This window comes from Neopelma chrysocephalum, unplaced genomic scaffold (assembly GCF_003984885.1).
Source record: "Neopelma chrysocephalum unplaced genomic scaffold, ASM398488v2 Primary Assembly neopelma1_143, whole genome shotgun sequence".
NCBI classification, from domain to species: Eukaryota; Metazoa; Chordata; class Aves; order Passeriformes; family Pipridae; genus Neopelma; species Neopelma chrysocephalum.
Genome location: NW_020897805.1, coordinates 1,120,293 through 1,133,904, shown reverse-complemented (window position 1 = coordinate 1,133,904; position 13,612 = coordinate 1,120,293). Strand labels below are relative to the sequence as shown.

Sequence of the window (13,612 nt, the reverse complement as noted above, 5' to 3'; positions counted from 1 at the left end):
AATTCATGTAGGAGAACAGCAAAACCATCTCTTTCAGAGAAATTGGGGTACTCCAACGGAACCTGATTTTGCTTCTACATCTCAGAGGCACAATTGCAAACAAGTTCTTTCTCCATCCAATTACTTTTAGTCTTGGTCTCTATAGAATTTCATGTAGGCACAAAGAGAAAACTCTCTTGCTCATAAACTGCAACCGTGTGACCCCTGGTGTCCAGGAAAAGGGTTGTGTCTTGTTGTTATTTCTGGTTGTTATTTCTGGCCCCAGGTACAATTTGGTGCTTTTCTTTCAGTTAGAGACTGGATGGTTTTCATAAAAATATTCCACCACAGGCGACTCTCTTCTGGGCTCCTTTGTTCTCATGGGCCTTGGTTGTGTCTGGATGTTCAGTTTGAGGTGTTTGTCTTGATCTTCATTTACATAGATACTTGTTGTCCCCTGCATCATGGTCATATAAAAGTCCTAGAAGCAAAATATAATTTCTTTGATTGGTTGTCACAAGGTACTTGAAACCCAAGTGAGTACTGCAGAGAATACGGTATGCAAGAATTCCCACCTCCCTTTGAAAATGTTTAGCATTATTTTGAAGGAAATATCCTATTTGCCACGTGTCAGGTCCATCCCTCCTTCTCCCTCCTTTTTTTGCCCATGAAGGCTGCAGTGCTAATGCCTGCGTACTCTAAAACAATGGCAAACCATTGCTGACCTCTCATATGGGATTGCATCAAATGGACAGACATGTAACCAGAAACAGCAGTCATGTAGGAGACACAGGCAAGCATGGGGAGGAGGTTATGATGAGCTTTCTATTAGTCTAGGGCTACCCTTAAAGCCAGTCCTGTGATCAGTAACTCAGCAGCATGTGTGCTATGTTGACGAATTAATAGATGGCTTACGTCTGGAGGTCTGGGAGGGGATGATTCATATTCGTGTCCTTCCTGCCAGCTGGGATGTTGATTCGTCTGAAGCAATGAACAAAAGAGTGACAAAAAAAATCTATCAACAAGTCACGAACAACTGCATGAGAAGAACAGGGCAGTGAGAAAATGTTCTGTTAGTAAACAGCTCCAGAACGCAGGACGTACTCAGGGGATAAATAACCACACGGGATAATATTTGGTATAATATCCAAAATATTTTAAGCTGGATGCCAAAACACTCTTTCATTTGGAAAAATCATAGGGTCCACTTGACACCTGCCCGTGAGAATGACCTTGCAAAGGGGAAACATCAATGCCTGACTGTTGCCCTTATTAGAACATCCAAAATCTATCTGGTCTTTTAACATAGGGGGAAAACCTTTGCTTTCACATTTAGACTTGAGAGGAGAAGAGAGGAGAGAAAAAAGAAAAAGGAGGAAAGGGAAAGGGAAAGATGTTGACCAACAACAACTACAGGGAAATCGTCTCCCTCAGGATTGTTACCTTACTTGCTAAAGTAAGAAAACAAAGATCCAACAATGCAAAAAAGCTGGTCAAAAACATCTGTAAACTGGTAGGGAAAAAAAAGGGACCTTTTAAGTGGAACTGTCAATGTCTGGCTGCCAGAATGCTTCACAGTATTCTTCCTCTGTGGGCAGGTTGACTGTCTCTGGTGATGCGGATGATTTTTTCACCTCAGAGGAAAACACATGATGCTACAGAAACTCCTAACTCTGGAAACCCCAGCACTGGGGATGTAGGCAGAGCATGAAGACCCACCCCATGGGCTCGAACAGAGGAAGCAAGTGATCAAACTAAACATACTACGAAACACCTTGGCAATGCTTCTGGAGCCAAATAACACCATTTGTAGTGAGAGGATGATTTCTGGTAGGAAATGAGAGAGAAATCCACTGAAGACCAATGGTGATAGTTTGTGGTTTTTTAATTTCCTGCTATTTAAACAGACCACTTGGCAGTGCCCTTTCCGTATTAGAGCATGAATTTCTCTTTTATCCTTATGAACCCTTCAAATTCTAGGCTGAGGTCCAGCCTTTGAGAGACAGAGCAGAGACAATTGGAGAGTCAAGAGATGTGGTCCTGAATTTCCCAAGAGCTGAAAAGGGTGTTGAATCAGGTTTCTGATATGGAGATCTAGGCTTGGGAGCAGCAAGACACCCAGGAGATGGAAGGTAGTCACCTGATTCCAGCTGTAGTTCTTCCACCGGAGAATACAGACCACTGCCAAGATGACAGCAAGGACCAAGGCCAGAATGCTGGGTATTCCTGTGGCTACTCCAACCACCCATGGTTCATACTAACTTACAAAGAAAGATAGCCCAGTCAAATGCATGCAGTGTGGTCCTTTACAACAGAGTTAGTAGCCGAGTGAGTGGCTACCATAAAACAGCAAGAAAAGCCAATATGAGGAATAAACCTGAAACCCTGGATCAAAACAGTAGCCTCCAGACCAGCTGTACTGTGAGCTGGGGTGGACAGGGGAAGCAGAGGTTTGATTGCAGAGGCAAAAAATTCCATGTAATCAATTGCATTAAACAATGAAATATACTCTTACCCCAGAAGAGCAATCTGGCTGGACAGTTGCATTTCCAGATGTCTGCGCAGAAGTCTAGAAATACATGGTTATAGAACATATACAAAAGAGTGTTCCATACAAAGCAAGCAAGGGGAGAGTGAGCAGCTGCAAGACTCCAATAACAGCATGTGGTCAGTAACACACGGAGCACCCAGCTACGCTCCGAGGTCATGGCCTGTACTTGCCAGTCATAAGCAAGAACCCAAATTATGCTCCTTCCAACAATGTCTCTGGCTGAAGGGAAGGAATATATGTTTTTCCTCAAAAAGGGGCCTGAGGCTGAAAAAAAGTGTATACAAAGCCTGTACAAGAGAGAAGCACAAATATATCCCAGAGGAAGTTGGACTCAGAAGGAAAAGCAGCACACAGGGGAGTGGGAAGCCCCAGAAAAGATGTGTTTTTGTAACAGACTGCTCTCTATCCTTCCCAAGATGTTGGAGGCAGTTGCCTGCACAGCCTTGCCTAGATGCATGTGCAGGGCTCTAGCAAACCTCGCGTGCCCTCCACAAAACCCTCTGGCATTTTCTACCCATTGCAAAATGTCACACTCAGTCCAAATTATGAGGCAGCTCCAGCAAAGAGGAAGGCCACCACACAGGTAGTGATGACAGCAGGTGCCTCTCTTCTTCCCTCTCCCAGACTGACCCACCATCTCAAGCTGCCATTGCTACAGCCGAGAGCTGCAGGACCCAGCATCCACCCCAGACAGCCTGGGGACAGGGCTCTGGGAACAGGCCAGAGGTTGAGAGCTGAACATGTCTCCTCAAAGGCCAGATGGGTCTTCTCTGGACCCTGCAGATAACAGATGCTCTGTTTAACAAAGAATAGCCATGATCAATACCCACATCTACAGTCATCTTCCAGCAACTCAGCAGTCAGAAAATTGCCTTTCCCCATTCTGGGGCAGGCTGTGGCTTGACTGATTGTACACAATGACTATGATTCGGCAGAAAAAAGCAACTGACTGATTCCTGGCTGGATAACAAAGCAGTGAAATGCCATTGAACCCTGACTGGGAGGATGCAAAACCAGAAAGGGTCTGTGCATCAGAACAGAGACCACATTTCACAGTATAGCAAGCAGGAAGGTAGGATTAGAAATACCAGTTCTTTGCAGGCCCCCAACTTTTGGTGGAGAGAGAAGAACCTTGTGTCTTTTATCAAAGAATTGACTATGACATGTATCTTAATTGAGTGTCAGGACATGTAAAGGACCATCTGGTAACTGCTGTGATGGCTAGTGCCCTGCTCCCCTCACCACCCCCTCTCCCACTGTGAGAAAACAGAAATGAAATCTGAAACAACACACACATTCCCTTTGGCGAAAGGAGCAGGAAAGAAGTTCTGTTGCATTACAGGCTTAGCAAAATAACTTCTAGCTGGATTTGATAATTTTTAAATAAACAGGAAAACAGGCACAAATGCAGGAATCTGAGTACTTTAAGACTCTCACCTTTCTTTATTGCTACAAAATACCATCAGCATCATTAGGACAGTCTGTCAGAAGATCCACATCAACACTCACTCATAAAAGCAGAAATTTCTCTTCCAGAATTCCACCCCCTAGCTCCTACAGATAACGTGATGGTGTGCAGGTAGCTGATCTTCACCCTAAGCAGTGTATTTACCAAATTTACTGTTGGATTGTAAAACCATGAGAATGACTTGGATGTCTCCTGTAGAGAAATAAAACAAAACCAAACAAAACCCCCAAACAAAACAAACCAAAGCAAACAACAAAAGCAAACCAAACCAAGCAAAAAAAAAAAAAAAAAAAGAAGAAAATCAGAACTGAATATTAGCAATTGGGAGATGCTTCTGGCGAGGTATGGAATGGGGAGGAGTGCTTCTGAAGTGACTGGAAATGATAACATAAGAATATAGTAATTTGAGCAGAACAGGGCAGGCATGCTAGTTACACCAGAGAAAACAAAAACTCTGTCATGCTGTTGAAGATATGAGGAAACATGAACTGGTTTGCCTGAATTGTTTATACCATGTAAGGCCTCTGAGTAGTCAGGGGCCTTGTTGTTTAATTATGCTGGCATTTATGCCGACAGCTCCCGAGTGAGAAAGGGGAAGGCTGTGTAACCCCACTGCAGTTTGGGAGCTGGAGTACAACAGTAGCTTGTAAACCAGCAAGGACTTGCACCTGCAACCTTTGAGTCCCAAACTAATCTCATGTGTCTGCTTCTGTAGATTCAAGGACAGATGAAAATGACAGAAACATATAAACTCCTCACTGACCAGATTGTTCCCACACATAGAAAGGGAAGTACTCAGAAGAATCTCTGTTAGATGTGCTGTCTGTCAGTTAGATGGGATATAAAGACTCTGCCATCTGGGAGGAATGTAAAAAGACGCTTGGAGACAGTTGAAAGCTGCTCTTAGCCTCTTTTGCTGGTGCAGCATTACTGCTGGAAGCAATACCGGGCACATTATATAGGGAGCTCTATGGGCAGCTGGGGCTGCCTGCAGGGATCAGTGCTAGTGACAGTGTTGGGAATAGTACTGAGAAGAAGCTTAGCTTCGGACATGGGTTATCGGGACAAGCAGTTGCAGGAGCCTCTCCTATAATCCAGGGGCAATTAATATGCACTTCTGTATGAAACAGCTCCTTTAAGACACTTAGTGAGAACACCAGTCAGTCCCAGAAACGTGTAAGAATTAAAGAAACTGAAGAGAAAGAGCAAAGCTGCTGAGGTCTCCCTTGCAGCTGAGACTAGTGCTCTGCAAAGTGTCAGGAAAAGGGCAAAAGAGCTTTGCTTAGCACCAACAAAAGGCAGCAGAGAGGGAGCTGGCAGAAAGCTGTCCTTTTTCTGCCTGCAGAAGTTCTGTTGCCATGCACGGAGGAGGGAGAGCCTGGTTCTTCAAAGCAGGAGGTCAGTGCAGCGAAAGCTTGTCAATAGCAGGTTGTAGAGAAGGAAGGCTCAAGATGCAAGTGAGTCATGAGAGATTAGGATCAGTCCCAGTCCTGTAGTCTAGGAGCGGGGCACAGCACTATGTGTTGAGGACCATAATCCACAACAAAGTCAAAGAGGGGATGAGATTACCAAAGGATCCGGAATTTATCCTCCCATTACAGATATCAGCTGGAGGTTTATTTAGAAAGTTGGCCTTTATATGCAAGCAATGAACACTGTACTGGAAGTTTAACCTTTGAATAGCTGAGCTACGGGACTGCAGATGTTGTAAAACGCCTCTTGGCATGCAGACACAGCTAGCAATCAGCCACTGAGTGAAAAGGATCTCTTTCAAACTCTACTTAGAGGTGCAAGTACTCCTGCATTCAGGCTACCAACTGGGAATGAAATATAGCAGACATTTCTCACCCAGATTTCATACTGTGCCTTCCTTGGACTTACTCACTAAACCACAGCTTTGTGAATAGCTGACTTGTTAATTGGAGCTTGGATTTTCATACCCGCCCCTTCTCTGAAGCTGTAAATTTAATTCTTTCTTCGTGGCTAAAGACAGTGCACTTAATGAACTTCATTATTATTTCTAGGGCTGTGCATGCAGGTTAAGTGAAAGTTTGAATAGAAGGAGCCACATCAATAATGTATTTACTTATGGTCACCTTTCTCAGGTCAAGGTCTTTGTGAAACTACATTTGTGTATGCAATGGAATAGGTCTGTTACTCACAATAACCTGATTGGTAGCCCTGGATTTAAGAAGAAATGTTTTTCCACGCTTATTCTGTCACAGTACCAAACCAGGGTTAAATACTTAGTTTCTTAAGTGGGACACAAGAAGACAGACCATGTAACTCCTTACTTAAAGGAAAAACCTATTCTGCCCTTAAATCTCTAACAGGTGACTTGCAGGGCAGTGGGTATTTGTGCTCTCTTCTGACTTAAATTACAAAATTCAAGATTTGGGATATCCTAAGACTTCATATTTGGAAACTGAAGTGTCTAACCTGCTAGCAAGCAAATACAGAAAGCCATAGCAAAACACTGAAAAATAGGCTGTTTCTTTCAGTTGTCCCATGGTTTAAAGCCAGTGTCTCAAGTCACTTGCAAAAATGGATCAGTATACAAGTTTGTATTTAGCCTCATCAGGAGAGACAAGGATATCTTTTACACAAAGATTACGATTGATCTCCAATTTAGTTACTTCAAAAAAAGAAAGCAAAGGATGCTTCTAATCCTCCTGATTAAAACTCCTGACCATTGCTCTGAAATTTCTAAATGTAAAGTGAATGTAATTAAATATTGTGAGATCTTTCTATGCCTGCACTGCTCCTGCTTTTGCTCACAGATTGCCCTGACTACTCCAAAGTAACTTTTAAGGGGCTCTGAGTACCAGTTACTCTGATATGAGTCAGGTAGGTTTCCCAACCGCATTGACTGCCTGCCAAGAGCACCTCTTGGGTGAGAGAAAGCCTTTTACTGCAGCTGAGGGAAAACCCAAACATTGCAACCCTTCCCTCTCCCTTCTTGAGTAACTCACAGAATCCTGCAGACCTGGAAACAGAAGGAGAGACCACAAGGAGACAGGCCTCTTCCCCAGCCAAGTCCACATCACAGGGACCCTGCATCTCAGTGCAGAGAGCCTCTCATGGAAGGGAGGGGAGTTGACGAATGCAATTAACACACACCCGATGATCAGGTGCTCTGGATTTACTTCTCAGTTTTAGCACAGATGCTTCCACCTCTCAGCATCAACTCTCCAACATACAGATAATACTCCCTTTCCTTTAGCTTTTCTTGCACTTGCTCAAACTGTGATTGCTGATGGGCAGGGACCACTCCCTCTTTGGTGCCTATGCAGCTCCATGGGTAACAACTCACCAGCTCCTGGATGGAGCTGGCACAGGCCATTCACTGGGTAGGGCTGAGGAAGAGAGACAAAGGGAGATCCCAAGGGGACCAATAAGGGGAAGTGAGAGAAGACTAACAGAGGTTAGAGAGATCAAAGCCATTAATATATTATTTCTGTTTGTATGCCATTAACAAGTAACTTTGTGCTACACTCCCATAAGTCTTCTGTTGATCAGTGAATGCTCATGGAATTAGTTCATTATTACATTTCAGAGGAGAATGTTGCTTTAGCCCAGAGTCAGCTAGCTGCTGGGAGGAGGGAGGTTTCACTCTCAGCCACTCTCACCTGGCCATTTTTAAACAGATACCAGTGCGTTTCAGCTCCCAGGACAAGAAGTCTCCTGAAGGGTCCACTCCGTGATCCAGGGCATCAGTCTCCTCCTTGCTCCAACTGCCCTAAGACCAGGCAATACCTCCAGGACAGAAAAGCTGGGGCAGATGTTAAAATCCAAGCAGATATCTGAACCTATCTGTTGCACCATAAGGAAATGCACGGCAAACGATCAGCTTGACTGATCTGGTCAGGGCAGAGAATGGGAGGGTTAAACACCCCAGGGAGCTTTTCAACTGATAGATAACTGGTTCAGTGGCCTCACCTCTTCTGCTCTCTGACCTCCTCTCACTACTTCCATCCAAACAAAGCCAACCAACTCCTACTCACCATTTTGCTCTTCTCCCCGAGAAATCCCTGCATGCAGTAACAGCAGACTGCCCAACGCCAGGGTTAGTGCTCGTTTTAAGATGAGTTTCTCTTCCTCCTAATACACAAACTGTGGACCTGCACAGAGGAAGAGATGATGGCATTTCTCTTGGGCTGACTCAGACAACCTGGCTGGGTCCCAGCACACCTGACAGAGCCAAGTCCCTGCTAGGGGCAGGGTCTGGCATGCACTTGGGAAGCTGGGCTTCAGGGCACTGGAGACTCCACCTCTTCTCTGCCAGATGCATGGCAAATAAGAGCTCCTGGCTCCAAGAGTGTGCTTAGGGTGAGCCACAGATCAGCTTGAGGGGAATCCTGCTTTTGCTTTCTAAGGCTAGCACCTCGTCTGCCAGAGCACCTGCTGGAAATGTCAGAACAAAGTGAAGGATTTCTGCTGGCTTAATGCTGAGACCAACAAGCCTGTCTGGTCTTCAGGTGTCACTCTGAAGTGAGTTGTGCCACTGGGTACTTGTGTTTTTAAAGGATGAAGAATCTTCTGGCAGACAATGGATATGCCCCTTATCAACTCACACACAGTGACTGGATGGTCTTTGGGCACTTTCTGGAAAATTAAGTCCTGTTTCTATAAGTAAGTAGAGAAAAAAAGGACCAGCCCTGTCACACAGCACTAGTGGCAGACAGTGTGGAAAGAGATATTAAGGGAACATGATAGTTGAACAGTAGAGAAACTACAAACCTGCAAAAGATCTTTACACACACAATGGATAGATCATGCACACAGTAAGAACCCACCTCGCTGTAACCGCAAATGTCTGTGTGTTTCTTTAACAGCTGTGACTCCAGTTCATATCCCACCTTCTATTTTACCTCCCATTTCCTACCAGCTTCACTTGGGCTGCATCATTTCTAATGTTTCAACATTGCTTTGGTCTGTTACTATCTATGTGACTGAAGACTCATGGGTGTCATTTTGGAAATCATGTCTACCTGCTGTCCTGACTGTCAACCTCTAGGTTCATTCCAGGGTCATACCGTGCCATGGTACTCTGATGCAGGAGGCTACATGGGGATGCTTATTCCTTACTTCATATCTGTTGCTGCTTTGCCTTTGGGAACAGCTGGGAGGAAATTCAGTCACCATGAAAGTTTGGGTAGCTTTGACATACCACAGGAAATGTTTTGGGTGGTGGGACACAGATGAATTAGGTATGTGTTGGGGAAAGAACACAGACATGGTTCTTAGCAAGCAGGGTAGACATCAAACACTGGACAGAAAGAGGCAGAAAAGCATTTTAGGTTCTGCTTATTAGCATTTGGCTGCCATGGTGCCATAGCCTGTAGTGTAGAAAATGAGCCTCATCCTTTGAGGTATACTTATGGACTAATTCCCAGATCCCTAATGTTTATCACTGCAGATCTGCATCTCAGCCCACTTAAGTATGAGTGCAGAACATGAAACAACAATGTAGCTCTTTGGCTGACCAACTTGTTTCTCTGCCCCACTTACTAACACATTCTTGATTGCAAAAGCAAGACAAGCCTGAAGGCTCATAGGAAAGCACTTCCTGCAGAGAGTAAATCCCCCCTGGTATTAGCAGAAGACACAAATAACAGTTGGCAGAACAAGGAATATAATAAGAAATTTCCTCCCCTTGAAGAAGTGGAAAATGCATGCATACAACAGAATGTGCAACTGAATCCACAGTCTTTAATGAATGCAGAGACTCGCTCACTTGTTCTGGGCACAGGTACATTTATGATTGCCCCCACACCCTCCTCTCCTTCCCCTCTAAAAAATTATTTTAGTTAGTGAAATGTAAAAACCACACAAAGACCAGAATACATACACACACATCAGTGTCTGACTTTTTTTTTTTCTTTAGAAAATTTCACACGTTTAGAATTATTGACTGCTAGGTCCAGTCAGTACAGCAGAAATATTCTACATAGATCATTGGTTGAAATGCACAGTACAACAGTTGCGAGCACACTGTCACAAGAGACACCTGGATGAATGCTACTGAGTCTAGTACATCTGTCAAACCACATTGCAAGCATCTGAAACCAACCAGTCTGGGGTAGATAGGAAATTACCAGAACAAGGAACAGAGATGTTAAAGTACATGTCTACAGCTGCTACAGTCACTTTTCCCTAGAGCCATTGCTGCCACTACAGGGTCAGGAAACTTGAACTGGTGCTTGCCACCTGAAACTTTGTTTCTGTTTCAGAGGCATTGATGTCACATTTTATTTCCAGACCTGAGTCACTGTAATTTTGCTTGAACTGGAGCAAGGAAAAGAAGGACAAACACACACCTCATCAAGCAGTGCTCACTTCCCTAGACCTGCATGGTCAAACAGCTTGAGATCAGAGGTCTTGCCTGTAAGGCGGCCTCAAAATTTGAAAAAAAGAAACAAAGCAGAGCTAAAAAACCCCCCAAAACACAAACAAAAAACCAAAACCAAAACAGAGATTACATGATTTTATACAGCCTGCAATAAAGCTATAGTCAATGGTACAGTATTGTTCACTTTACATTTATTAAGGCTTTGACTACTGGTCTTCTACATGCACATTTTATATACATATAATCTTCCGTGTGTGTGTATAAATTACTTTACTTTTCTTGTTCTAAGCAAGAAAATATTTTCATGCATTTGCTTCTCCTAGTATTCACAATACTTGGACCATATCCTGTTCAAGGATTTCTGGAGAGGGCTGGGTCTATTTATTATCCATCTGAAAATGCCCTCATCTCCAGGAATGTCGTTTGTGCCTGACAGTGGCGCTGGCCCCATACTTCTCCACAGTCGTACACCAGAGAGGAGGTGTCACCCCGGAGCCTGACAGCACATTGGTTATGTAAACATAGTAATCCTTGGATTATAAATACTTTATTAAAGCTAACACACCTCAGCTTTTAGCTCATAATTGCCCATGAGTGCCTTAATGAAACATTCAGAATAAAGTCTTTTTTTTTAACTCCCACATCAACAGTTCAATTACGGTGGTTCTCCCAAAAGCGCAGTTTCCCGTACTTTTTTCCCAAAGAAGTGTCAAGCTACCTGTTAATTCTTCAAGCCTGTGGTAGCTTCCATGAGCAAACAAGAGCATGTCTGAGCCTTATAGCCCAAAGTGCTCTAAGTCACCATCTCACTTGCACCCTTGCCATGAAATTAAGAGACTGGGCCATGCACCAGTGACGAACGAGGAGGAAGCAGAAACCAGAAGAGCTCTTCTGTTCCTAGTCCCATGCCTGCAAGTTGCATATGTTTGACAGGTTCCCACAGCTCACCAGAGCTGACCTGTAGCATGGCCTGTGTCCCTCCGCCTCAGGGACACCCAGACTCCCTCTGCCCCAGCATTCCCTTCAGTGAGATGCTCCAGCTAGCTGATGTTGCAGGGCACTCCTACATTGTGGTGGGCAGCCCTGGGGAGAGCAGCTCATCTGTGAAAAGGGAGGGCTCACAGGGAAATGGTAGTAAGCAAAGGAAGCAGTGAAAAGAAGGCTGAGAAAGTAGGCATGGGTGGAGTGAGGAGGAGACAGATCCCTTATTTAAGATAAGGCCTGGACTGTTGCCACAGCTCTCTGAGCTGCCTTCTCTGGTGGTGTAACTGGAGCATGCCATCAGCGTTCCTGTTACTAAGCTTTGCCACTATCACAGTCATGCTTTGCATTCCACCACAGCATTTCCATATCAGCCACCACCTTTCCCTTGGGCACTGCATCCAAGTACCTCCATTCAATATACATCATGAAAATTACCACTAATAAGACACTAGGCCTTTCTCATTTACTGGGATCCAAGTAGCTAGAACCCCTAAAAAGACTGTCCCTGTCCCCTGCCTTGCTCTCCACTCAACAATAAGCAAGACAATAAATAGAAGGGACAGAAGAAGAGATGGATGTCCAGCCATCTGGTTGTTCTCATATTGCACAGAGTATTTTGGGCTGGTAGGGGAGAGTGGGTGGCTCAAAAAGTCCTTTGAAAAAATCCTACTGGGTATCTGTCCACATCACCTGCACCAGAAAATATGTTCAGACAGCTCATGTGGATGCTTGGGAAATATCACCTAAAAACAAGATATGCAAGAGACGAAGGCTTTTCTCAATTCAAGTTCAGTCTTACTCAGCCTCATGGCAAGTTGTGCAAAATACAATGTTTATGCCCTGGCAGGTATGATTAGAAGACAGTTTTTTGGTCCTGGGTATGTTAACAAGAAAGGGTCATGCTAATAATTGCAGAGGCAAACCTTTGAGACTGGATTTAGTTTTAGTTACAGAAAATACTGTGCACTGCTTTTGGCCAGGTGCACAGAAGCTTAAAAAAAAAAAAAGGACAAAGATCACAGTTAAATGTCTCAATCTTCATATGGGGAATGTCTGTGAGGAGCAGTCAAACTACTTTCTCATGTGCAATGCATCCTGAAATTTGGTACTTATGTATTGGGCATGAAAGCCTTTCTTGTTGATGGTGTCATCTGTATGGAATCGAATCATGATGGAATCCCCTGCAGAGTAGATTTCTTCCAGAGGCTGCAGAAAAGGAAAGAAGACAGTACATAGTGGTCAAGTCTACAGACTAAATAACTGTCTGCACTATGATGATAGAGTTTAAGCTCACAGTGAAGACAGATTGGCCAGTAAACGTGAAGACTGAGCACTCAGTACCTCCTGCCCTGATCTGCCTTCCTATGCATATTTTCCTTGCTCTTTATGTTTGAAGACTGATGCCAGTCCAATCTACAATCCCAGTTCTTCCAGTTATTTTTTTCACAGGACATTCTGGATATTCTTGTTCCAGTTTTCAGGTTTATTCTAATTTGCCACTACCTTTTCAGGAAATGACACAATACAAACTGGACCCTGTTTGGCAGCTGGGGCTCTCCCAGGGTTCATTAGCAGCAAAACAACTTAGGTACTTATATTACATGACAACTCTGGTTATCTCCCACACTGTTGTGAGCTGCTACAACGTCCCTGTGCTGCTCTGCAGGACCAGCACTTTCCCAGTCGTTCTTCATTTGTTAGTGTGCAGGGTAGGTACATTACTACTCTGTTGCCCTGAACTTTTCCACGCTGAGCTGCTATGCCTTTGTTTATATTCCAGACCATTTCTCCAGTTTGTGAGGACTTCTTCCACACCTACTCCCTGATTGTCTCTCTTTAAATTCAATAAGAACCTTCTCCATTTCATTGCTGAAGTCCTAGAGAAATCAAACACAGACCCTCTGATTTTAAAAACCACACATCATCACTCCTGTTAGAGTCACTCCTGTTAACGGGGTTGCAGGTAACAGTTCAGGAGACAGCATGCCATTCTAGAGTCAACAAGCAGCTCTGTAAGTCCCTCCACTGTTCGGCCTTGGCATAGCATGGCCACAACGTAAACTGGCTTCAGGCAGGAAGTGACTGAGAATGAAACTGCCCTTTGGAAGCTGTTTCCCACATTTACACATCACTTTTGTGGCAGGGCTGGGGCACAGCAGTGCAGCAGTCTCGTGCTGCTTTACATGGCCCTGGGCTAAAAAGGGACTGTCCGTCAGCACCATTTTCCAGCCAACTCTGTGCATCAGATAAAATGGCTGTGATCTTCAGGCAAAGGGCA

The 13,612-nt window shown here is 44.3% G+C and overlaps 1 protein-coding gene and 1 long non-coding RNA gene across 7 annotated transcripts in view; both read right to left on the bottom strand.

The window, feature by feature from the left end:
• Positions 1 to 49: 49 nt before the first annotated feature.
• Positions 50 to 9,325, bottom strand: LOC113975765. 2 transcript variants are annotated; one of them, XR_003536914.1, is made up of 3 exons: positions 7,312 to 9,325; positions 895 to 960; positions 50 to 460 (listed from the first exon to the last, which is right to left on the bottom strand). It is a non-coding gene; the product is annotated as an uncharacterized LOC113975765 (long non-coding RNA). The 2 variants fall into 2 exon arrangements; XR_003536913.1 differs by lacking the exon at positions 7,312 to 9,325 and adding an exon at positions 2,120 to 2,477.
• Positions 9,326 to 9,692: 367 nt separating this feature from the next.
• Positions 9,693 to 13,612, bottom strand: part of TLL2 (tolloid like 2) — a 90,853-nt gene continuing 86,933 nt past the window's right edge. For all 5 annotated transcript variants that reach the window (XM_027700162.1, XM_027700163.1, XM_027700164.1 and 2 more), the window contains one exon: positions 9,693 to 12,540. In XM_027700162.1, coding sequence (XP_027555963.1) covers positions 12,406 to 12,540 — 135 coding nt within the window. In that variant the 3' untranslated portion in view covers positions 9,693 to 12,405. The remainder of the gene's footprint in view (positions 12,541 to 13,612) is intronic.